This window comes from Triturus cristatus, chromosome 5_1, assembly GCF_964204655.1.
Source record: "Triturus cristatus chromosome 5_1, aTriCri1.1, whole genome shotgun sequence".
Lineage (NCBI taxonomy): Eukaryota > Metazoa > Chordata > Amphibia > Caudata > Salamandridae > Triturus > Triturus cristatus.
Genome location: NC_140587.1, coordinates 2585689 through 2610184, shown reverse-complemented (window position 1 = coordinate 2610184; position 24496 = coordinate 2585689). Strand labels below are relative to the sequence as shown.

Here is a 24496-nt window from a genome sequence, read left to right as displayed (position 1 = left end):
AACTACTGGTCAAGCTCACATTACTTTGCTTTGCACTACACATTTGATGATCTTTGACTGACGGCTGCGATGTATCACATACCGACAATACCCATTTTGCAGATGCCACTACTATAGACCATTCTGTAATGTTCTGTATATGCAGAGCCACCTCTTACCACCAAAGGAGTTGATACTCTTGACGTCTCTTATTACCGACCCCACCGCACTCAATGACCAAAGCCCCAATAGCACTCTGGATCACGGTCTCAATACATTTTTAAGCACGTCAAGTGTTCTGTATATGAAGATGGCCAAGATGAACATTAGAGAGACTAGGGAAAATATTAAAAAAGAGGCATGAATCATTATTTTATAAAGATATAATGATGGCAACATAAAGCCAAGGATTCAGAAGCATGGAATTGAAATAAATAAGAAAGCCATCCAATAATGCACAATGACAGATCCAAAGCTCACCCTAAGTATATTCTAAAGTATTGCTTTCAATGCTGTCTGCATCAGACTGCTGAAGGTTTCTGCAGTGATACAGAAAAAAGGTATTAATGTATGAATGAGATAATGTACAAATATAAATTAACATCTGCAGAACACTTTTTGCCCCAATTACAGGTGGAACAGATTGGGATAAGGTATTTGATGCTCCAAGAAAACAGTAATGCTCCAAGGTGAAGTATTTCCTTAGTCTGGTAAATAGCTCTTGTTCAAGTTTAGCCTGGCAATGTGGCAAGCCATGAAGATGAAATATTTAAGGCACCAGATTCTTCATGTTTCTCTTCTTCTCTGCACATTTCCCCTGATGAAAATGTAGGAGAGAAACTGTCAGAGGCCTGGTAGTTACCCCACGCCATCAGTAACCTTCTCTAAGGTAAATATCCCAAGAAGAAATGACCTATGATTCATAATTATGATTACTGCAGGCATTCTTTGTTAATGAATGGGAATTTAGCCCTGAACTTATAAACATTTCCTCGGTACACTCTGGTATTTACTCAATGTATCTGAATTGCATCATATTCTTTTATTTCTAGAGGCTGATCCCAGCAACCAGAGAAGTCCAGCCAATGACACAGATACAAGTGAAAAGATCAGCCTCATCACATTTCTGCTCCTGTTTATAGAGCTCGGGTATCATGTGCCCCACCTCTTCTGGGACCGCATAAAAGGAACACCCTGCGCATGAAATACAAAAAGGACACTGGAAGGTGATCAGGCACAGTGACTGCATCTCGCTGCTCCTTACTCTCTTAGCACCATGAGGGCCCTCCTTGCAGCTGTCGTCATGCTCCAGGCACTGAGAGCCGGAGGTAAGATTGTCATAACCTTTATCATGCTTGAATGGGGTGATTGCACGATCACCCCATTCAAGAATCCACATTGATCAGGATAGTGCATAATTCTCCCCCAAAATCCGCAATAAGAATAACCGTCCCCAGCTAACTCCATCTACTGCCATATGATGTACCTTTTCCCCTTTGTCCCTGTCATTTGGGGCCACCTACCCCTCCTGTTACCGCCAGTAAGTCCCACACAGCGGTATTGCTAGGAGGGTGTCGGACCCATGCCCCCCGTCTACACCATTCTGTATCGCGGCTCCTGGCGCACTACTGGTTGAAGGGTTAACGTCCACTTTACTCCTGAGGGACCTTGGGGGCCAAAAAGCCCACCTGGGACCTCCTGTAAGTCCTACACAGCTGGGTTCCTGAGAGCTCCGCCCCTTTTTTCATACATATGTATGCATATAAATATATAGATATACATATATACATATGAATATCAAACTTTTCACTAATAACACCGCTCACGAACTGGGAAGTGCTACTACTCTGCCGTGGTGAAATCGCCCTGAAATAATTAAACTTCCGTTGCAAGATTAATAGTGCGCACACATGTGAGATTCTGTTACTTTATTTCTACACCCAAACAGAAAAACGTGTTTCTGCCATGACAGCTTTTGTCAGTGTCAGCCTGCCACACTGCTGCAACCATTTTTAAACATTATTAGTGTAATGATAATTGAAATCGGATGAAAAAACTCTGAGTCAAAAGTTGTCCCTTTACAGAAAAAGTTGCAGCCATCTTTAAATGGTCAAATTATTCCAGTTTTTTTTAAACAAATTCATCATTCCTTACATTAAAACCATCAGCATTTCTGTTCTATTTTATTGATTTCATATTTGATCATTGTGCAAGCACGTTTTATGGCTCATTTTAATGAGACATACACACATGAGGAACATGCAAAACATAAAAAACAGTAATTATCTTCATAGCCTAATGACTTTGCTTATGTTATTGTTGATATTGAATAATCAAGCCCTGAATGGGAAGTGCTAAGAGATTCCTTCCAATCAAAGTAATCATGTATTAACCTCTCTTAGCTACAACAGTTACCCCCATTTATCAATACATAGTGAATCAAATAAACTCATCCACTGGATACCTCAACTACAATGCTATACATAAGACCAAGGTAATTTTTATTTTTCACATAGAGTCTATCAAGACATCCACTCAGCTCTCGTGCCTTAACCTCCAACCTATTTACTCAATTCATATTATATTATTTCTTTAAATACTCAGAAAGACTGTGAATATATAAAGTTGATTCCAAAACAAATCCTAGAAAGTTGTATCTTAAATTGCTTATTGGACCTCTAACCAATGTGAACCCAAAATTCTTCCTCACTGTTCATTAACGAGTGTCCTTAGCTCAAATATATATTTGGATTTGAGCTGGCGTAGAATTTTCACCCTGTCCCCTCCTCTCTCTAGTATGGGCACCTGATCTATGCCATAAAACCTCAAAAGATTGCTACTGCTCTGATGAAATGTTGTGAAGTGCCTAGCTAGATGAGAACTATTGTGCAATTTAGTGATTGCCCGCATATGTTCTAACACCCTCTTTTTAGCTTGATGAACTGTGCTCTCTACATACAGTAAATTACAAGGGCATAAATCACAAAATCGGTATTCTCGTTTATTCTTAGATTCATTGTATTGTTTCCATTGTTTCTCTTTACTCTCCATTTGATTCCTCATTTTATCCAGATCTTTAATAATCTGTAATCAATCCCTGCTTAGTGGGATGGTTCCCTCATGCTGGAAGCAAGCGGTTGTTTCCCCCCTATTGAAGAAGCCTTCACTTGACCCGGCGTGCCTTAAAAACGACTATTCCACTCCTTCCATACCCCGTAAAGATCATTGAGCGCTTTCCCAGTTCCTAGAGGCAAATGATCTACTGGATGAGGTTCAGTTTGGATTCCGCACAGGACATGGGACAGAGACTGCCCTATTGACCGTGTTGGACGATCTTCATCTGCGTGCAGACAAGGGCCAACATGCCATCTTGGTCCTATTATACCTGTCTTCCGCATTCGACACGGTCAATCATAAGGTCCTCCTGAAGCGGTTGGAAGGAGTAGGGACCGGTCTAGCACATAAATGACTTTATTCATATCTATCTGATAGAAGTCAGGCCGTAGCTCTTCCACCCTTTCGGTCCAAGTTCACCAAAATCCACCATGGTGTGCCGCAGGGCTCTGCAATAAGCCCCATTCTGTTTAATGTCTACATGCGTCCCTTGGTGGATATTATTAAATCTTATGGCCTAGGCATGGTAAACTATGCAGATGACACCCAGTTGATCTTATCACTGGAGGGAGACCAGTCATCCTCCTTGAAGAATTTTCACGCTTGTCTGCGGAGCGTGGCTTGCTGGTTAAGAATTAACTCTCTGCAATTTAATGCAGATAAAACTGAAATCCTCTGTACTGAGGGTGGGAGAGTGTCCCATTCTCTTCCGGTCAACTTCTGGCCCATTCCTGCAGATCCCCCATTGCGACCATCTAAGTCAGTCCGCAATTTGGGAGTTACATTTAATGAGAAACTGACCTTGGAAACACACGTCAACAAGATCTCAGGGACCTGTTTCTCTCTTGTTAGGATCTTGAGGAAGAGTCTCCCTCAGCTCCCGGCTCAGACGCGCCCTCTGGTAGTGAGGAGCGTGATCTCAGCTCCCGGCTCAAACGCGCCCTCTGGTAGTGAGGAGCGTGATCTCAGCTCCCGGCTCAGACGCGCCCTCTTGTAGTGAGGAGCGTGATCTCAGCTCCCGGCTCAGACGCGCCCTCTTGTAGTGAGGAGCGTGATCTCAGCTCCCTGGTCAAACGCGCCCTCTGGTAGTTAGGAGCGTGATCTCAGCTCCCGGCTCAAACGCGCCCTCTGGTAGTTAGGAGCGTGACTTTGAGCAGGTTGGATTATTGTAATTCATTACTGCTGGAATCCCCTAAACGTTTGATGGGGAGATTGCAGAGAATTCAGAAAATGGCAGCCAAGTTGGCTCTGGCGCGCCCCCATCAATCTTCCTCTACTCAGGCCCTTGCGGAGCTGCACTGGCTCCCCATAGCACCGAGGATCCACTTTAAATCCCTCTGTGTTGTGTTTAAGGCACTGCATGGTCTGGGTCCCATACCATTACAGAGTAAATTCTGCTGGTATCCCCCTTCCCGCAGCCTTCGATCCTCTACAGCTTACTGGGTGAAAGTACCTCGGTTCAGAAGAGCTAAGTTGGGGGGACAAGCTTTTAGTGTTGCTGCTGCAAGACTTTGGAACAAACTGCCCCTGGAGCTGCGACAGTTGAAAGATCTTCTATCTTTTCGTAAACAACTCAAAACCTGGCTTTTCCCCAGAATCTAACATCTCTTTGCTTATATAATAATAACTGTCCCGTCTTTTCCCTCTTTAGCTCCAGGATGCTCGATGAGTTGTAGTGCGCTCTATAAGTTCTTTTTATATTACATTACATTACATTAATAACAACTGCATGGAATCTATCAATCATGTTGAATGCTGTTTTGGGAATTAATATAGATTTACTTTTGAATTATATTTTGGTACGTTTCTGAGGTATATTAATCTGTTCCAGAAACTGGAGACCACTTTCTTCTGAGTCATGCTCTGTTGGTGCTGAGAGACCTTCTAGTTTGTGTGGAGTTCTTAAAGCTGCCAGATCACCCACTGTTAAAAACTTACGTTGATTCTACAGATATATCTCCAATGTTTACAGGCTTCTTAGTTTTTCCATGGAATTGCTTCTTCAATGTGAGTTATCTTATAAACGTATAGACATCTATCCTTGTTTGTACATACTCCCATCTTCTTGTTGTGCAAAATGTCAGCCATCTATGGAGAACTTGTAATCATTTGATGCTTGCTGTCTCTTAGATAAGCTTACTACAGTGAGGTCATGTTATGCTACTTCTGAAATGCCCCTCTTTTGCTCCTGGTAACTCTTGTGGTACCTTGCTGTCTTGTTTCTTTTGCTTCTTTTGCTACTCCTTCTATTTTTTCTCTTTCTTGTTCCAGGGGTCTTGTTTGTTGTGGAAATTGGAGTCTCGATTGTTGTATTATCTGACATTCCTTTGGAAAAATTTGCAACTCCAACCAAACCAAGACAAATCGGCAGTAGCTCCTTCTGTTTCTGACTGATCAGTTTCAATCTCAGATTCTGATGTGTCTCTTATTGCTGAAGTGGTGTTCCTCTTACTTGCCACTTGTACCAATTTCCTTGGGTAAAACAAATTTCTTAGCAAAGGTTAACATATTTGTCTCTTGCAAATGTATCAATAGTTTCTTCGTATTAAATTTTCAGCAATTTATTTTGTTGAATCCTGCGCAATAGGTCCTCTAGGCACTTAGGGGCATATTATCAAGACAGGCGATAAAATTATCGCCGCTAAAACGGCGATAATGGGCTTGATAATATGGTCTATGGAATTCCAATTGAAGCCCATGTTAGATGTGAAGGACATCTTGATAAGATGCCCCATAATTTCTACCAGGAGCTTGCTTCTATCACTTGTAGCATACTTTATACGAATTTCCACCATTCCTTTAACTGATGTCGTATGCTCTGCCCATTCTAACAGAATGTTCGGGTCTGGATTCTCATAGGGGGCACTGTTTAGATCCTTAGACCCCTTGGAATGCGATTGAGCTCTTTGTTTCTTACATCTTTAAAGTACTCTTGGTACTAGTTCCTCCTTGCACATTTCTATTTCCTTTGTTATCATGAAGTTTCACTGAGAAAAAAGAGACTGCCACTTACGATCTCTATTCGTCAATAAACATTTTGTAAAGCAAGGTAATGTAAATCGGATATTGCAGTTGCATCTGAGTTTAAATTATGACTCGTCAATGCCAGCTGAGGCAGTTATTTCAATTTGATAATTGTAGCAAGTAGTTTGACTTAAAAAAGCTAAAAAAGCTATTCCTCCGTTGACTATGTGTCCTCTGAGCTGTAGGGCATATCAACAACGACGCGATAGAAAATTATTGCGGCCGTTTTCGGTCAAAAAGCGGAGATAATTTTATCGTCTAATTAGCAAGCTCACTCTAACGCGTGAAACCTTGCTTTAGCGTGGGGATTCCTAACGCCCAGCTTTGCATCTCTAATGAGATGCAAAGTGGGCGTTCCTGACCTGACATGACAGGAGAAATGTCGCTAAGCAACATTTCTCCTATCATCAAGCCCCACGCTATGAAGCATAGCGGCAGGAAAAGTAGCGATAACCCCTGTTATCGCTACTTTCCTTACGCCTGCTTCAGGACTGACTTAGCCATGATATCCTATGGAAGGTGGATATCATGGCTAAGTTTGTGAGGCCCTATCAACAAGCTAACGCCACATTTCGTGAGATTATCGCTGGGTTTCCAGTGATAATCTCACGTTAGGCAGTTAGCACTAGGATTTTTTATCGCTTTTGAGATAAGCGTTGCTAATAGCAACCTATCTCCGCGATAAAATTCCATGCTAGCCGGCGATAATTATCCTACCGCTAAGTGCGCTTAGCGATAATTATCGCCGGTTGTTGTTGATATGCCTCTGTCTTCCTCCGGTCCTCCGCTTCCGACGTTGTCTCTGTATCTTTGTACTCAATTCTTCGTATACATATCAGACTTTTCGCCAATACCACCGTTCACAAAGATATGGGTGCTGCTACTTTGCAGTGGCGAAACCGCAACGCAATAATTAAACTTTCCTTGCCGTTGCAAGATTAGTAGTGTGCACATTAGTCAGATTCCGGTACTTTATTTCAAACAGAAAAATGCATTTCAGCCAAGACGCCCTTTGTCAATGTCCGCGTGCCACACTGCTACAAATATATTTAAACATTATTAGTGTCATGATAATTGAAAATGGACTAAAAAACTCTGGGTCAAAAGGTATCCCTTTACAGAAAATGTTGCGATCATTTTTTAATAAATGTATCTTTCCTTACATAATACCATCAATAACTTCTGCTTCGGAACCACGCCAGGCAATGAATATATCATCAATATAATGAGCGCACATAGCTATTTTGTGAGCCCGTTCTTCATTGGTCTTTGCGCAGGCCATGCGCTTCTCCCATCAATATAAACAATAACATAAGCAAAGTCATTAAGATATTAAGACAATGACTGTTTTTTATGTTTTGCATGTTCCTCATCTTTAAATGTCCTATTATAAATGAGCCATAAAATGTGCTGTCACACTGATCAAATATGACATCAATATGATCAGAGTAGAACTGTTGAAGGTTTTAATTGTAAGAAGGGGGGACTCAACAGAGAAGCCATTCCCTCCCGACACCCTACAACACATGCCAGTCATCTGAAAGAGAGGTCTGAAAGGAGAGAACAGCCCCTCCCCACACCCATTGGTACCGCAACATGCACATCTAGCGGAACTTCCCTGCCAGATATCTCCGCTCTGTCACTCTTCTCTTCACCGACCTTCCCCGCATCAGCCGAACCAGAGCTGGAGGACAAGCCTTCTCCTGCCTTTTCCCCAAAAACAGGAAATAACTCCTACACCACCTCAGAGCCTCCAGCTCTGTCCTCAAATTCAGAAAGAAATAGAAGACATTTGTCTTCCACAAGACACCAGACAGACCAGTGTTTCTCCCTTTGAAAGAGCCGGGCCCTTCCAGGCGATATGTGTGCACTAAACATAACAATAGCAATAACTTAACATAACGCTATGGTGAAAAGAAGTGTGCATGGCACAAGGCGTCTCAAAGTGATCCAACGCAGGGGAAGATAGAAACACAACCACATCCATTGTAGCTATCGCAATGTTCTGCACATCTTATCTGACGCAAAGCAGCGTCTCAGCGTTGGTTGTTGCTCTACATTGCATCTAATGTTAGCAATTCTGCATGCTGCCTTCACTCATCATAAAGTGTCTTAATTCTACCTCAGTTGTTGCTTGTATCTAGTGCTCAGCCCTGCCCGATGCTGCCTTATTTGTTTAGATTTATTTATGCCCCTGCTCTCCAAAACCTGCATCATATAATCCCAATCCTGTGGTCATTTTTTATTATTTCGTATTATTGAGCACTAGAACTTGCTTGACTTCTCCTCAGTCCTTAAACAATTCAATGTGAAGTCTCTAAGGCTAAAACTATGCCTGTGTGTTTTTATATTTGTGTAGCTCTGTTGAAATGAAAAATAGAATTGTACACAGAACTCTAGATTATTATTTTTTTTTTTTGCAGATTGCTTAATTTGTGAGGAGTGTTTGGCTGCCCATGCCAGTAGTTGCTCTGGTATCCTCAAGCAATGTTCTCCTGATGTCACTCACTGTGTCACAGGCCTAAAGAACCAGACAGTGGGTGAGTGTCACGTGCCACATATCTGTAACATTTGAATTTCATCACCAATATATGGCCATTTTTGGGTTGGCTACAAGCTTTCCGGCCGACCTTCAGAATGCCTTTCTATTGTGTTCACATGGCACCAGCTGGTGATTGGCTAATATGTGATGTCAGGTATAAATACCTCAACCTGCCAACCCCAGTACTCTTGCTTGCAAGTTTTCAAAGTGATAATTTACAAAGTATTTATAACAGAAAAGAAGCACAAGGAGGGTGAAATTGTATTAGATGTATTACCACACTGAACTAAACTATATGGTCATTTAGAACACCTCAGAAACCTTGACCTTACTCAGCAAGTTTCAGAAGTCACTCACACCGTTGGATGCATATTGCACCCCATTTGCAACCTAATCAGCAACATAACAGCTGGCATGCCAGCAACTGTGACCTGGACAGACATGCAGTGTGCACATTCATTATACCCATCTTGTACCACCACAGATCTATCACCACTAGATCTACCTACCCTAGATAGAAATTCATCACAGGAGAGGAGTGGGTTTCCACCCTCTCAACACACTGGTATGAGCTTTTCAGCAACATATTATAAGCCACCAAGAACCTCAACAGCTGGATTTCTACATGTGCAGACACACTGGCTCCCCTCAAGCACAACCCAACAGCAAGAGCCCGACCACAGGCCAGTTGGTGCTTGCAGGTTCTCAGGCCGACAAAACAGCAGCAAGGAAATGTTCATTACAACCAAAGATTTCACTGTGCTTCCTCCTGTCCCAGCAACATAACCCCTTACATGACATCTTCAGCAAGCTCTCTTTTGTAACAAAATCTCCCTCATATACAGCAACCTTAACCTTAAAACAGACCTTGTCACCATCGCAACTCAACTTCCCATCATGACTGAAGAATAAACCCCGACCTTGGGGCCTACCATCACCATTGTTGAAATCACTGCAACCATTAGGGCCATCCACTCATGGGCCTCATCCGACACTTGCACCAAAAACGCCTTCACCAAAGGAGTCCTACTGAGCAGCGAACCACTAACACCCAGCCTAAATGCTTTAATCAACCCAGCCACATTCCAAGACACCTGAAAACATGCAAACATTGTGCCCCTGCACAAGAAGCCACCAACTGACCCAGCTAAGGGGTCCAACTAAGAACCATCTCCCCCCTACAAAATCTGGCAAAAATCTTGGAGAAACTAATCAACCAATTCTGTATTGACCCTTCAACAACCACCAGCTCCTTGACGTCACACAATCCAGGTTCACATCAACCACAGTACCAAAACAGCACTCATGGCCAAAGATGAGACCCACATGTTCATTGACAGAGGAGACATGGCAGCCCTCATCCTCCTGGACCTCTGTGCAGGATTAGTCACAGTCTCACACCCCAATCCTCATCAAGCACCTGCACCAGATCGGCATCCAAGGACCCACTGTCTGCTGGATCTGCTCCTTCTTAACTGATATAACACAAGCTGTCATCCTGGTATCTTACTCTTTGGAAGCCTGCAGACTCATCTGCTGAATGACTTAAGTTTGATCGATGAGCTGCTCCCTCTTCAATGAACACATGATCCCTCGGTCCAACATCATCTACTCACACAACATCAACATTCTCTCCAACATAGATGGCATACAGCTCATACTCCCTCTTGAACAGGGTCCCCAACACAAGAAACAATTTTGCCGCCTAGATGCCAAAACTGGCTAGATGGATGAAAGACAACTGCCTCAAACTCTACACTGACGAGACAGAAGTAGTGATGTATGGCAAGAAAGCTTGGAATATTTATTGACAGCAGAGTGGATATGATGGCACAGGTCAGTGCTGTTACTGCATCTTGCTTCCACACCCTGAAAATGCTGAGGAAGATCTTTGAATTGCTGTGAGGCAACACTACATAAACTGTTACTCATGCCCTGGTCACCAGCAGGAATACCCTTAATGCTGGGATCACCAGGCAACTCACTAGAAGTCTAAAATACATACAAAACTCAGCAGCCAGACTCATCCCCAACCCATCATGTGGAACTCACATCCCACCACACCTCAGGGAGCTTCCCTGACTCCTGATACACAGATGTGCTAATTTAAAACTCCTCCACACACAAATTCAAGGTACTACACAACGTAGGACATAATTACCTGAATAGTCACATTTGGTTTCCACTAACCAGTCAGCAACTCAACAGGGATCCTACTTGCACATCTCACACATACACAGAACCAGATCATTAGAATGGGCATTCTCTCACATCACTCCTATGGTCTCCCACTCCATATCAGAGCCTCCTCTTCTGTTCTTGAATTCTGCAAGAAGCTAAAGACCTTTTTTCAATTAACCAAGTTACCATGGGAAGGGCTAAGCACACACATACCTGCTAAAATCTAGCATACCGTCGGGGGGGACAGTGTGGTTTATAAATACACATAATACATGTGCAAATCAAGTGAAAAAGGGCATGTGAATGAAAAATCAGTGACATAATTCAATTGAGTAAGCATCATGGTGGGATTGGAGCAGTGTGACACCCCCAATCATAAAATGTTCAAAGGAAGGTTTCACCGTACCTAAAATTGGCATTTGAAAAGAAACATTTATATAAAGCTATTTTGAAGCACTGAGTCCTTGCTTGTTCTGGGTACACCTGTTTTGCCTTCTGGGTAAAGATGTCTGCTCTGGAAATAATGCTGAAATCTACTTTATGTGACATCAAAATATGCATCTTTGCCAACAGGGAACAATGTTATTCTAACTGCGTTCAAGGACTGTCTGAATCCCTCCCAAATAGCAGTCTGCAGTGGAGAGTTCTCCGTCAAAAACTCAGCATTTTCTCTCTACATCAGCAGAACGTGCTGTGAATCTGACTTCTGCAATGGAGGAGATGTGCAGGGTATGTAAATCCTGTAACGTTGACATGTGCATGAAAGGGAATGTGAAGGGTACCTGCAGTTGGTGGCTCTGACAACTGTAACTGAGGGATTGTACAGTGTATCTATAATCTGTGACTCTGGTGTCTATAACAAAGGGAATGTGCAGGGTACACACAGGGTCATATTTACAACAGAATGACGGAGTGCAGAGCTGTCCCACATTTGGTGTTGTTTGTGGAATATAGGGGCACCTGTTGCAAAATGCAGGTCCTGCACAGTGGAGATCGTTTGTGGAATATAGGAGCACCTGTAGCAAAATGCAGGTCCTGCACAGTGGAGATCATTTGTAGAATAGAGTGGCACCTGTGGTAAAATGCTGATGCTATCATATTGTGGGTAACTCTTAGCCTAATGCGAAAAAGGCATTAATGAGAAAATGATGGCCCTGACATACTAGACATTTTCTGATGTGTGAGTATCAGTGAATTATGGGCAGCATGAATAACGCAATCCTGGTTGGAATATGTTACGTAATTATTAGAAAAAGGGATTTTTGTGTTTTTGACATTATGCCTTACAAGTCAGAGAGTGTACCCCAGCATGGATTTCTTGCTTGCTGTGCCACAGGGTCTAAGATATACCTCACTGATGAAGCCTAATATTGATGAAAGCAGTTTCACGTAATTCTGTTCAGCCGTTCGGGCTGTACCTTCGACTAAAGGTCCTATGAAAAATGCATGGGGAAAACGCGTTTTGGGACCCCCCCTTTTTCTCGTCCCCTGCTTGACGATTCACCCCGAGACTTTCAGGGTAGGAGCTGAACGGAGCGCCCCATTTGCTTTGAAAATTTCGCGAGGATTCGTCAACCGGCGCCAAAGTTATTCAAAATAGAATTTTGAGATTTCCTATGGAAACTAGGTTGTAACTATAACTATCTACTGGCGGTCGCCAGTAGATAGTTATAGTTAGGACCGAGTTCCCATAGGAAATCTGAAAATTCTATTTTGAATAACTTTGGCGCCGGTTGACTTATCTTTGTGAAATTTTCAAAACTAATTGGGCGCTTCGCTCAGCTCCTACCCTGAAAGTCTCGGGGTGATTCGTCAAGCGGGGACTGAGAAAAAAGGGGTGTCCCAAAACGCGTTTTCCCCATGCATTTTCCCATAGGACCTTTAGTCGAAGGTACAGCCCGAACGGCTGAACAGAATTACTTGAAATTTGACAAAGAGGTAGTCCTCAGGTCAGGCATGTGCCTTTTGCATATATGGTGTAAATCCGTTCAGTAGTTCCTGAGAAAATCAAAAGTAAAATCATATATATATATATCTGGGCGGAGCCTAACCACACATCTCATCGTGAGATCTGATTGGCTGTCAGCACTTCATCCAAGAAGTGTTGGCAGCCATCTTGGGACCAATATACATGATAGCACCTCATTAAAAAGCCTTGCCATTAATAGAAGGTTTTAAGACTTTAGTTACATTATAAATCATTTGTTGATGGTACCATACTCATTTTAGGAATTGTGGTGTGTTCTAAGGTGATTTTACCATGTGAAAAAGCCTTCTGCTGTGATATCATGAATCATGTTTGAGAGAAAACTATTTTCTCATGCTTTTCCCACAGAGGTTTGGAAGGTGATCTATTAGCTAAACTGAGAGCATATTTTCTGTAAATTCACATTATCTTTCTCAGTCATGGGAGAATGAAGTCTGACATTCTCAGTAAAACATGTACATCCAACAAGGGCAGAGACTGTCAGTTGATTCCTTTGTGTTCTACTGCAGCTTCCCAGAGTGTTCTGAAGAACAACTAGAGCGCTAACAGTCCTACTTATGACAAAAGTATGGCACACCTGAAGCCATCTTGGTTGGAATAAAGTGGTAACTGTCATGATCCTCGTGAGACACCTGACGGCCGGAAGGAAGACCGGCGCCCCCAGCTATTACTTTGCTGCAAGTAGAAGAAGCGGAAGCCAAAGTCGAACTACAGTTCCCAGAAGACACTGGGACGCCGAACTCCAGAGCGCAGGAAGCGGTGTCGATCACATGACCGCCGCTATAAGACCCTCCCCCTCTGTAGGAACGGTGCTTGACAATCCGTTGGAGTTTCCCGAAGACAGCGCATAGCGGATGGTGATCCCCGCTGGAGGACTAGCGCTCGACTACATCCACAACCGCGAACCCGATGCCCGTTGTCACAAAGCCCGTTTGATTTCTCCGTTTCCAATCCCTGTCTGCGGCGCCAAGGCCAGGTAATCAGGTGGGACGCCGTGGGAGGAGTGGAAGCACTCCGTTTAAAGACTATTCCCGAGGCAGTGTGTTAACTGCATTTACTCCGAAAGACTTTGTAGACTCACCTGGGGAACGCGATTGTTTCGTGTGCCTCAGCCGCGTTTCCCTAACTTTCAGCGTACTGCGCAGCCAACGTGAGGAAAGCGTTGGCGCTACGCAACTCACACCCGAACTTTGCTTTCAGAGAGGATCTTCAGCGCACACGTAAGGCACGGTTTGTACCGCCTGCGGTCACACGATAGTGAGGATAACTACCGTACTCGTAAGGACCCAGAAAGGACTCTGCACAGAGAGACAACGCCCTATCCACGATTTCATAGGCCGTGAAGCTAACGGTCTCCACGACTGGGGGTTCTAGATTCCTGTACTCCTTAGGTGCGTAGTAGTCCTCTAAAGGGAGAAGGAAGGCAGTGGGTAGGTGGCACTTTCTTCCCTAAACACATGTTCTGTTTGTCTCCTCCTTACTGCAGCCTGCTAAGAGAGTGACTCCATAAGATCCACCCGCTCGCTGATAGAAGAACCACGCTGACCCCAATCTCTCCTTTGTTTATCCTCTCTTTTTCCCCCTGTGTGCCTCTACCACGCACTGATGTTTGCTTGGGTTCTCCAGCGTGGGGTTGCACTTGTGGGAAAGAGAGAATTCCTTCACGTCATTGTTCCTGCCGGGCGATCAGCAGGTTAGTAGCTTCCTGGAGTATACGGCTACTGCCAGCCTGACAGATTGTCAAGCCCAAGTATACTTCTCGGCCTGAACGGTTTTGTCCTCCCTGTTGGAGAGCATCACGGGTTTACAACAGGAAGTGCACGCTTCTCGGTTAGAGAACCAAGAAATGAAAAAAGAAATGTGTACCTTGCGCAGGGAGGCCGCAGGCATTACTAGACAAGGCCCTGGTAAGAGCGCGTACATAAAAGATTGGACCCTTCCCCCTCCTGCGACACGCACAACCCCTGTACTGGGGGGTGGCGCCTCTGGTACAGGGTTCTTTTCCCCTCCTGGCACATCACAAGCTTCTCAAGATTCTGCTCCTACAGTGCATGTCATCCAGACTCATGGGATACCACTAGCCCCCCCGAAAGTTTCTTCGGGGATCCAAAGAAATGTGAGACTTTGCAGGTTACATTTCCTTTGTAAACCGACGATCTTCCAGGAACATACCGCCAAGACCTCCTTCATGATGTCGTACATGGGGGGCAACGCGGCTAGCTGGACCATTCCGTTAATGGAAAGAAACGACCCGGTGCTGCACAATTTCCAAGACTTTTGTACAGAAATGCGAAGACTATTCGATCGTAAATCTCACATGCTATCATTGGATCGTGAATTTCTTACCCTCAGGCAAGGCTCACAGGATTTGCTGTCATATATCACCACGTTTAATAGACTGTTGGTGGAAACCGATTGTCCTACCGAGAAACGTTCTACCCTATTCTACCAAGGTCTTCGAGGTGAGCTAAAAGACGTATTATCTCAAGTGGTTCAGCTGCCTCCGACTTGTGAGGAGTTGCTTGATCTCACAGTACAGTTGGAACATCGCTTGCAAGAGCGGAAGACTGATAAGGCTCGAGGTGAGACTCGCTTCCCGCTTCCTAGGATTAGATCACTCCCCGAGGAACGTCCGAAAACCACCGACACCAGCGAACCCATGCAGATTGGGGGAATGCGAGGTCCTCTTACCCCTGAAGAAAGGGAATAAAGAAGGCAGCAGAAGCTTTGTCTTTACTGTGGGAAAAGCGGGCATTTCATACGGGAATGTCGCGCGAGAGCCAAGGCCCCCGAACGACCCAGCTCCATACAAGTACCAGCCGCTTCTTTTTCACAGGAGTCGGAAAACTAGAAAGCCCACGACAGGAAGGAATCACTGCCATGGGTACAGGTTTATCACAGATTCCCCTAGCTCTAGCCAACACCATGCAACCCGCCGTAGCCCACATCAATGTGTGCGTTACTGTATGGATCACCGAGAACCACCCTCTAGACGTGGCAGCCTTGTTGGATTCAGGCGCAACCGGAAATTTCATGGATCTACAATATGCTCGGCGGTTTGGGGTGCCATACGAAAGTAAAGCAATACCCGAAATCGTGAAAGCCGTAGATGGTAAGACCTTAACATCCGGACCTGTCAGACATCACACCATACCCCTGAAAATGAGGGTAGGGGAAGACCACTATGAAGTTCTGCGGTTTGACCTAATAGACGCCCCTCAATTCCGCTTGATCTTAGGCATGCCGTGGCTGACTCTGCATGACCCAGTAGTCCGATGGGCAGAGCGCACAGTATCCCTGACATCTGATCATTGCAAAAGGCACTGTACTAGTTAATCCTTGCAGGAGGACAACGGGTCCAGAACACAAGCAAGTTTCCTCGCAGAAGGCAGGGAAGAACCTGAATATTGCTGTGCTGCCTCATTACCCGACGTGTATACGAAATACCAACCAGTGTTTGATAAACAAACAGCGACCCAATTGCCTCCCCACCGATCATTCGATTACCGGATCGATCTCCACCCTGGAGCCGACATCCCCTGCAGCCGAGTGTATGCACTAACCGAACCGGAGACCCGCTACCTCAAGAAATACCTGGAGGAGAATCTGGAGTCAGGATTCATCCGCCATTCCTCATCACCCGCCTCTTCTCCCCTCTTTTTTATTTCTAAAAAAGACTGCGACGAGTTAAGAGCCTGCATCGATTATCGAGCCATCAACAAGATAACCATTAAGAACCGATATCCTCTCCCGTTGATTCCCGTGCTGCTGGACCAGCTCAAGGGGGCCCAAATATTCACCAAACTAGATCTTCGGGGTGCATACCATTTGGTTCGTGTAAAATCTGGGGATGAATGGAAAACTGCGTTCCAAACCAAGTTTGGTCTTTACGAGTATCAAGTCATGCCCTTCGGTCTATGCAATGCCCCAGCAGCATTCCAGTTCTTTATGGATGAAGTCCTCAGAGGCCTGCAGGAGGTTTGCTGCATTGTCTACATAGATGATATACTCATCTATTCGTCCTCCTTGCAAGAAAACATTACCCATGTACAAGAAGTTTTGAACCGCCTTCAACGCCATTCTTTATACGCAAAACTGGAAAAATGCTTATACCATGTAAAAGAAGTGGCCTTCCTGGGGTACATCATCAATTCACAAGGCTTTCAAATGGATACCGCCAAAGTGGACGCAATCACTTCTTGGAAAGCCCCAAGTCCCGTTAAGGCGGTACAACGATTTCTGGGGTTCGCCAATTACTATCGGCGGTTCATAAAAGACTTCTCTAAGGTGATACACCCCATCTCTCGTTTACTGCGAAAGAATACACCTTTTGTCTGGGACCAAGAGGCAGAACACTCCTTTCAGGAGTTAAAAAGAAGATTTACAACCGCTCCAATTCTACTCCAACCAAATTCTGACCTGCCGTTCGTGGTGGAGACGGATGCGTCACAATACGCCATAGGCGGAGTGTTGTCCCAACGACACCAACAAACGGGGCAACTCCATCCGGTGGCGTATTATTCCAAGAAACTATCCCCGAGTGAGGTGAACTACTCCATCACGGATAAGGAGCTGCTGGCCATCAAACGGGCTTGTGAAGAGTGGAGGCACTATCTTCTAGGGGCAAGTCATACAGTTGAGATGTACACCGACCACAGAAACCTTTTGTTCCTGAAATCAGCCAGAGCCCTCACCCCGCGTCAGTTACGCTGGTCCCTGTTCTTCTCCGATTATGACTTCCTTATCAAATACAGACCTGGACCCCAGAACGGCAAGACCGATGCCTTATCCCGTATGGAGGAACCCACACACCCCGAGATGAGCATACCCCCTGAGCCACCATCTATTCTGCCAGACAAGGCCTTTTCTCACCAGTTACTTGCCCTCACCTCTGCAGACGAATACCTTGAGGCTGTGAAAGCGTCCTTATCCGACTTCAACATCCACGCCTGGATACAAACAGACCCAGCCCACAGAAACAAAAAAGGGGACTTCCTGTTCCAGAACAATGCCCTGTTTCTACCCCAGCAGGCACAACAACAACAAGCTATCGCTTGGATCCATGATTCCGCGTTGGGAGGCCATTTGGGGGTAAACAAGACCATAGCAGGACTAGAAAGGTCCTTTTGGTGGCCCACCTTACGGACGGATGCTAAAGAATATCTGAAGAACTGTGCCGTCTGTGCACAGAGCAAAACCAGCCATTCTAAACCAGTGGTGCTGTTGTGTCCCATCCCTATCCCACCAGCCCCATGGCACACGGTGTCGATGGATTTCGTAGTTGAGATGCCGCCCTGTGAAGGTTATACCACCGTGCTAGTGATAATTGATCACCTAACAAAGATGGGTCACTTCGTCCCTCTCAAAAGACTTCCCACAGCGGGCGAATTGGCTCTGGTATTCCTGCAACACGTGGTGAGAGCACACGGACTACCAAGGGTACTCATAACAGACAGAGGATCCCAATTCACCTCACGCTTTTGGAGAAAATTGTGTGAATCGATGAATATTGATGCCCGTCTAGCCACGAGTTATCATCCTCAGACGGATGGTAAAACAGAACGCCTGAACCAGACACTAGAACAGTACCTGCGTTGTTTTACCCTTCAAAACACCATAGAGTGGTACCCTTTAATATGGTTAGCGGAGTTCGCATACAATAACGCAGAACACGCCACACTAGGGTGTTCCCCTTTCTTTTGTCTTTACGGTTTCCACCCTAACATTCTCCCGATCGAGTGGCCTGTGGTCACCAAACACCCCACAATTCAAGAACACCATACTCACCTTCGAACCGTTCTAACAGAGACCAGGCTCCATTTAGAGAAAGCTCAAAAAACACAAAAACTGTACGCTGATCGAAAGAGAGCACCAGAACCTGAGTATCAGGTGGGAGACAAAGTGTGGTTGTCCACCAAGAATCTACATCTCAAAGGGGTGGGTAAACTAGCTCCCAAGTATGTAGGGCCTTACAGAATAGAACACATCCTGAATCCTGTTGCAGTGAGGCCATGCCTACCCTCCTCCTGGAAAATACATCCTGTTTTCCATGTCTCCCTTCTCCGACCATGCCCTGCCAGCATGAGACTACCCCTGACTCCCCTCCCTGTGGAGGTGAAGGGTCAAGACGAATATGAAGTCCAAACATTACTAGACTCCCGTCTGGTAAGGGGAAGAGTACAGTACCTCGTAGAGTGGAAAGCGTTTGGGGCGGAAGAACGGACTTGGGAACCAGCAACTAACCTTCACTGCCCAAAACTACTACAACAATTTAACGCCAGATATCCTGGTAAACCAGGGCAACCGCAGAGACGGCGGTCCTCGAGAGGGGGTTCTGTCATGATCCTCGCAAGACACCTGACGGCCGAAAGGAAGACCGGCGCCCCCAGCTATTACTTTGCTGCAAGTAGAAGAAGCGGAAGCGAAAGTCGAACTACAGTTCCCAGAAGACACTGGGACGCCGAACTCCAGAGCGCAGGAAGCGGTGTCGATCACATGACCGCCGCTATAAGACCCTCCCCCTCTGTAGGAACGGTGCTTGACAATCCGTTGGAGTTTCCCGAAGACAGCGCTTAGCGGATGGTGATCCCCGCTGGAGGACTAGCGCTCGACTACATCCACAACCGCGAACCCGATGCTCGTTGTCACAAAGCCCGTTTGATTTCTCCGTTTCCAATCCCTGTCTGCGGCGCCAAGGCCAGGTAATCATGTGGGACGCCGTGGGAGGAGCGGGAGCACTCCATTTAAAGACTATTCCCGAGGCAGTGTGTTAACTGCATTTACTCCGAAAGACTTTGTAGACTCACCCGGGGAACGCGATTGTTTCGTGTGCCTCAGCCGCGTTTCCCTAACTTTCAGCGTACTGCGCAGCCAATGCGAGGAAAGCGTTGGCGCTACGCAACTCACACCCGACCTTTGCTTTCAGAGAGGATCTTCAGGGCACACGTAAGGCACGGTCTGTACCGCCTGCGGTCACACGATAGTGAGGATAACTACCGTACTCGTAAGGACCCAGAAAGGACTCTGCACAGAGAGACAACGCCCTATCCACGATTTCATAGGCCGTGAAGCTAACGGTCTCCACGACTGGGGTTTCTAGATTCCTGTACTCCTTAGGTGCGTAGTAGTCCTCTAAAGGGAGAAGGAAGGCAGTGGGTAGGTGGCACTTTCTTCCCTAAACACATGTTCTGTTTGTCTCCTCCTTACTGCAGCCTGCTAAGAGAGTGACTCCATAAGATCCACCCGCTCGCTGATAGAAGAACCACGCTGACCCCAATCTCTCCTTTGTTTATCCTCTCTTTTTCCCCCTGTGTGCCTCTACCACGCACTAGTGTTTGCTTGGGTTCATCAGCGTGGGGTTGCACTTGTGGGAAAGAGAGAATTCCTTCACGTCATCGTTCCTGCCGGGCGATCAGCAGGTTAGTAGCTTCCTGGAGTATACGGCTACTGCCAGCCTGACAGTAACTCTTCAAACATTTAATTTAAAAAGGAACAAAATGAGGGGGTTCATTTTGCCATAGAAAGTATGATTAGTGCTGCAGAAAGAAAAATTAGGGCACATTTTGAGTGACTTCTCAAATCCTCTTCTATTTCATTAAAAAATTCTGACATGCAGACTGAAACATGCACTTTCAATACCAGCAGCAGGCTTCCCTGGTGAGCAGTAGCTTTACTACAGTGATCTAATAAGCAACTAGAGTGCTAACATTCTGAATTTATGGCAAATGTGTGACACATCTGAATGCCTTCTTGATGGAATCAAAGTAAAAAACTGAAAGTTTTTCCTACTGAGGGGACTGTAGTAAATGAAGAAATTAGGAAACATCATAACAAATAAGTCTCCCAAAATGGCCACCAGAGACAAAAGAGCCCAAATGTAGCCCAAATATCACCCAGATGTAGCCCAAGTATAGCCCAATGACAGAATGTCCCAGAGTGTTCTAACGAACAACTAGAGCACTAACAGTCTTACTTATGACAAAAGTATGGCACACCTGAAGCCACCTTGATTGGAATAAAGTGGTAACACTTAAAACATTTAATTTACAATGGAAAAAAATGAGGGGGTTCATATTCCCATAGAAATTATGATTAGTGCTGCAGAAAGAAAAATTAGGGCACATTTTGACTTCACAAATTCTCTTCTATTTCATAAAAATAATCTGACATGCAGACTGAAACATGCACTTTCAATACCAGCAGCAGGCTTCCGTGGTGAGCAGTAGCTTTACTACAGTGATCTAATGAGCAACTGGAGTGCTAACATTCAGAATTTATGGCAAATGTGTGACATATCTTAATACCTTCTTGATGGAATCAAAGTAAAAAACTGAAAACGTTTTCCTACTGAGGAGACTGCAGTAAATGAGGAAATTAGGAAACTTCATAACAAATAAAGCTCCCAAGATGGCCACCAGAGACAAAAGAGCCTAAATGCAGCACAAATATCACCCAGATGTAGCCCACATGTAGCCCAATGACAGAAGTGTGCAAAACACTTATTTTTTGTGTATTTGCAGTTTTATATAGTGCAGACTTGTCAGGTATTGGAGTGCTTTACATGAGCATTGGTTACATCACACAAGATCAAATTCATTTTGGTTGTAGACATGGGGAGATTAAGTGATTTGACCAGAATCACAGAATGTTGAGCTGAAGCAGAAACTCCAACCTGGTTCCCCAGTTGCAAAGTCTGCAGCTCTGGAAGTAACACCACATCCTCTCCCCTAGGTGCAACATTTAATCAAGTGGTCAACTGGATAAAAAAACATAAAGATTACAAATAATTTAAAAGTTATTTGTCGCTATTTGAAAACTCAGAAAATATGTCCGTATTTTAGTTTTTTAGAGCACTAACCATAATTTTGATGCAAATAAGACCCTCTCATATATGTAATTTCTAAAGGAAATACTCTAGGTATTACAGTTTTGATTACATCAAGATGACGTCAGGCGTTCCACACTTTTGTAATAAATATAGAATGTTAGCAATCTAGTTGTTCATTGGGATACTGTTGAGAGGCAGAGGCCAGGGGCACGGACTCTGAAAATTGAAGGCAGGTAGGAGAGTGCAGAGGCAACAATTTGACCACACTGGGCAGGCAGGAAGACATCGGAGGGCAGGGGGAAGGAGAATAGGGGCAGCAAGCTAAGCACAGAGGCTAAGCAGGAGGTCAATGATGTGCTGCCACTGCCCTCAATTTAGTATGATGTACCAGTCCACTGCTCCTACCCTCCATTGCCCAATTCTATGCCCCATCATTGACCTCCTGCTTAAACTCTGTGCTTAGCTTGCTGCCCCTATTCTCCTTCCCCCTGCCCTCCGATGTCTTTGTGCATGCCCCTGCTCCATCCTTTTTGCCCACCATGTCCCATGGACCTGCCACTCCTATCTACTCTGAGTGTTCTGTTGAGCTGCCACTCCCCTCCCACCTGCCTAGCATTGTCAGATGACTGTAACCTGTCCCTGCCACCTCCACCCTGCCTGTCCACATGCCATGCCCCTATCCTCTTCCTCCTGTCCTACATGGTCCATTGTACTGCCACACCCTTCTGCCCTCCCTGGTCTGTTGTGCTGCAACTGCTCCTCCTGCCTACCCCGTGTGGTCTGTTGTGAGGCCCCTTCCCCTGAACTTTCTTGTCTGTGCACAGGTCCTGACCCTCCCTTCTATCCTCCATCGTCCTTTGTGCATGCCCCTGCACCCTCCTTCTTGCCCATCATAGCCATTGTGCTGCCACTAACCCTCCCACTTGCCATGCATTGTCTTCTGTGCTGCCATGGCCCCTCCCACCTTCCCTGTGTGGTCAGTTAGCTGTCCCTGACCCCCTCCCACCTTCCCTCCATGGTCTGTGTGTATGCCATCACAGTCTCACTGTTGCTCTTCATGGTGTGTCTTGCTTCTAGTGCCCATCCTGCCTGACCTCCATGGCTATCTTGCTGCTCCTGCCCTGCCCCCTTGCCCCCAGCCCTCTGTTTACATGTGCAGACCCCTACTCCCTCCCTCCTGGCTTGTCTGTTCCATTGTAATGCCCCTGATCCGTCCCTCCTGCCCTTTATGGTCTGTTATGCTGCAGCTTTCTCTCCTGTCTGTCCATTATGATCAGCTAGCTACCATTGCCTCTTGCCCCTCTGTTCTCTGTTGTCTATGTGCATGGTCCTGTCCTCTCCCTCTTGCTTTCTATGGATTGTTGTGCTGCACTCCCGTCCTGCATGCCCTGTATGGTGTATTGTGCTGCTGCAAACCCTGATGCCTGCCCTGCAGGGTCAGTTTGGTGCACCTCTCCATGTCCCTCCCGTCCTCTGTTATCCAAGTCCATGTCCCTATCCCATTTCCTTCCATGATCCAATGTACCATACTTGCGAACATTTTGAACTTGGTAAGAGGGAGATTTTGAAAAAAAACTGGGGTATTGATTTTCCCCTTTGAGTTACATTGAAAAAGAGGAGATTGTAGACAGGAGACGGATCAAATAAAGCCCATTTGAGCTTAAAAACATTGGACGTTTCCTGGCTGAATCGGGTCTGTTGGCATGTATGGTTGTACTACCATTGCCTCTTCCTTCTGCCCACAATGGTCTATTACATTGCCACAGCCTCTCTTGCAAGTCCTGTATTGTTTGTTTGTTGCCACTGCCCCCCTTTCCACTGCCCTCCATAGTCTGTTGTGCTTCCACGGCCCTTCCTGCCTGCTCAGTGTGGTTAAATTGTTGCCTTTGCACCCTCCTACCTGCCTTCAATTTTCAGAGTCCGTGCTCCTGGCCTCTGCCTCTCAACAGTATCCTAATGAACAACTAGATTGCTAACATTCTATATTTATTACAAAAGTGTGGAACGCCTGACATCATCTTGATGTAATCAAAACTGTAATACCTAGAGCATTTCCTTTAGAAATTACATATATGAGAGGGTCTTATTGGCATCAAAATTATGGTTAGTGCTCTAAAAGACTAAAATAAGGACATATTTTCTGAGTTTTCAAATAGCGACAAAGCACTTTTAAATTATTTGTTATCTTTATGTTTTTTTATCCAGTTGACCACTTGATTAAATGTTGCACTTAGGGGAGAGGATGTGGTGTTACTTCCTGAACTGCAGACTTTGCAACTGGGGAACCAGGTTGAAGTTTCTGCTTCAGCTCGACATTCTGTGATTCTGGTCAAATCACTTAGTCTCCCCATGTCTACAACCAAAATGAATTTGTTCTTGTGAGATGTAACCAATGCTCATGTAAAGCACTCCAATACCTGACAAGTCTGCACTGTATAACACTGCAAAAACGCAAAATAATAAGTGTTTTGCACACTTCTGTCATTGGGCTATATTTGGGCTACATCTGGGTGATTTTGGGCTACATTTGGGCTCTTTTGTCTCCGGTGGCCATCTTGGGAGATTTATTTGTTATGAAGTTTCCTAATTTCCTCATGTACTGCAACTGCAGTCTCCTCAGTAGGAAATGCTATCAGTTTTTTACTTTGATTCTATCATGAAGGTATTCAGATATGTCACACATTTGCCATAAATTCTGAATGTTAGCACTCTAGTTGCTTATTAGATCACTGTAGTAAAACTACTGTTCACCATGGAAGTCTGCTCCTGGTATTAAAAGTGCATGTTTCAGTCTGCATGTCAGAATTTTTTAATGAAATAGAAGAGGATTTGAGAAGTCACT

At 45.1% G+C, this 24496-nt stretch overlaps 1 protein-coding gene across 5 annotated transcripts in view; it reads left to right on the top strand.

The window, feature by feature from the left end:
• The first annotated feature begins 802 nt into the window (after nt 1–802).
• Nucleotides 803–24496, top strand: part of LOC146829911 (phospholipase A2 inhibitor and Ly6/PLAUR domain-containing protein-like) — a 143745-nt gene continuing 120051 nt past the window's right edge. For all 5 annotated transcript variants that reach the window (XR_014961117.1, XM_085603988.1, XM_085603989.1 and 2 more), the window contains exons 1-3: nt 803–1307; nt 8541–8657; nt 11414–11569. Coding sequence is in view for 4 of the 5 variants with exons in the window: in XM_085603988.1 (XP_085460114.1) it covers nt 1256–1307; nt 8541–8657; nt 11414–11569 (325 nt within the window). In the remaining variant the exon portion in view is untranslated. The remainder of the gene's footprint in view (nt 1308–8540; nt 8658–11413; nt 11570–24496) is intronic.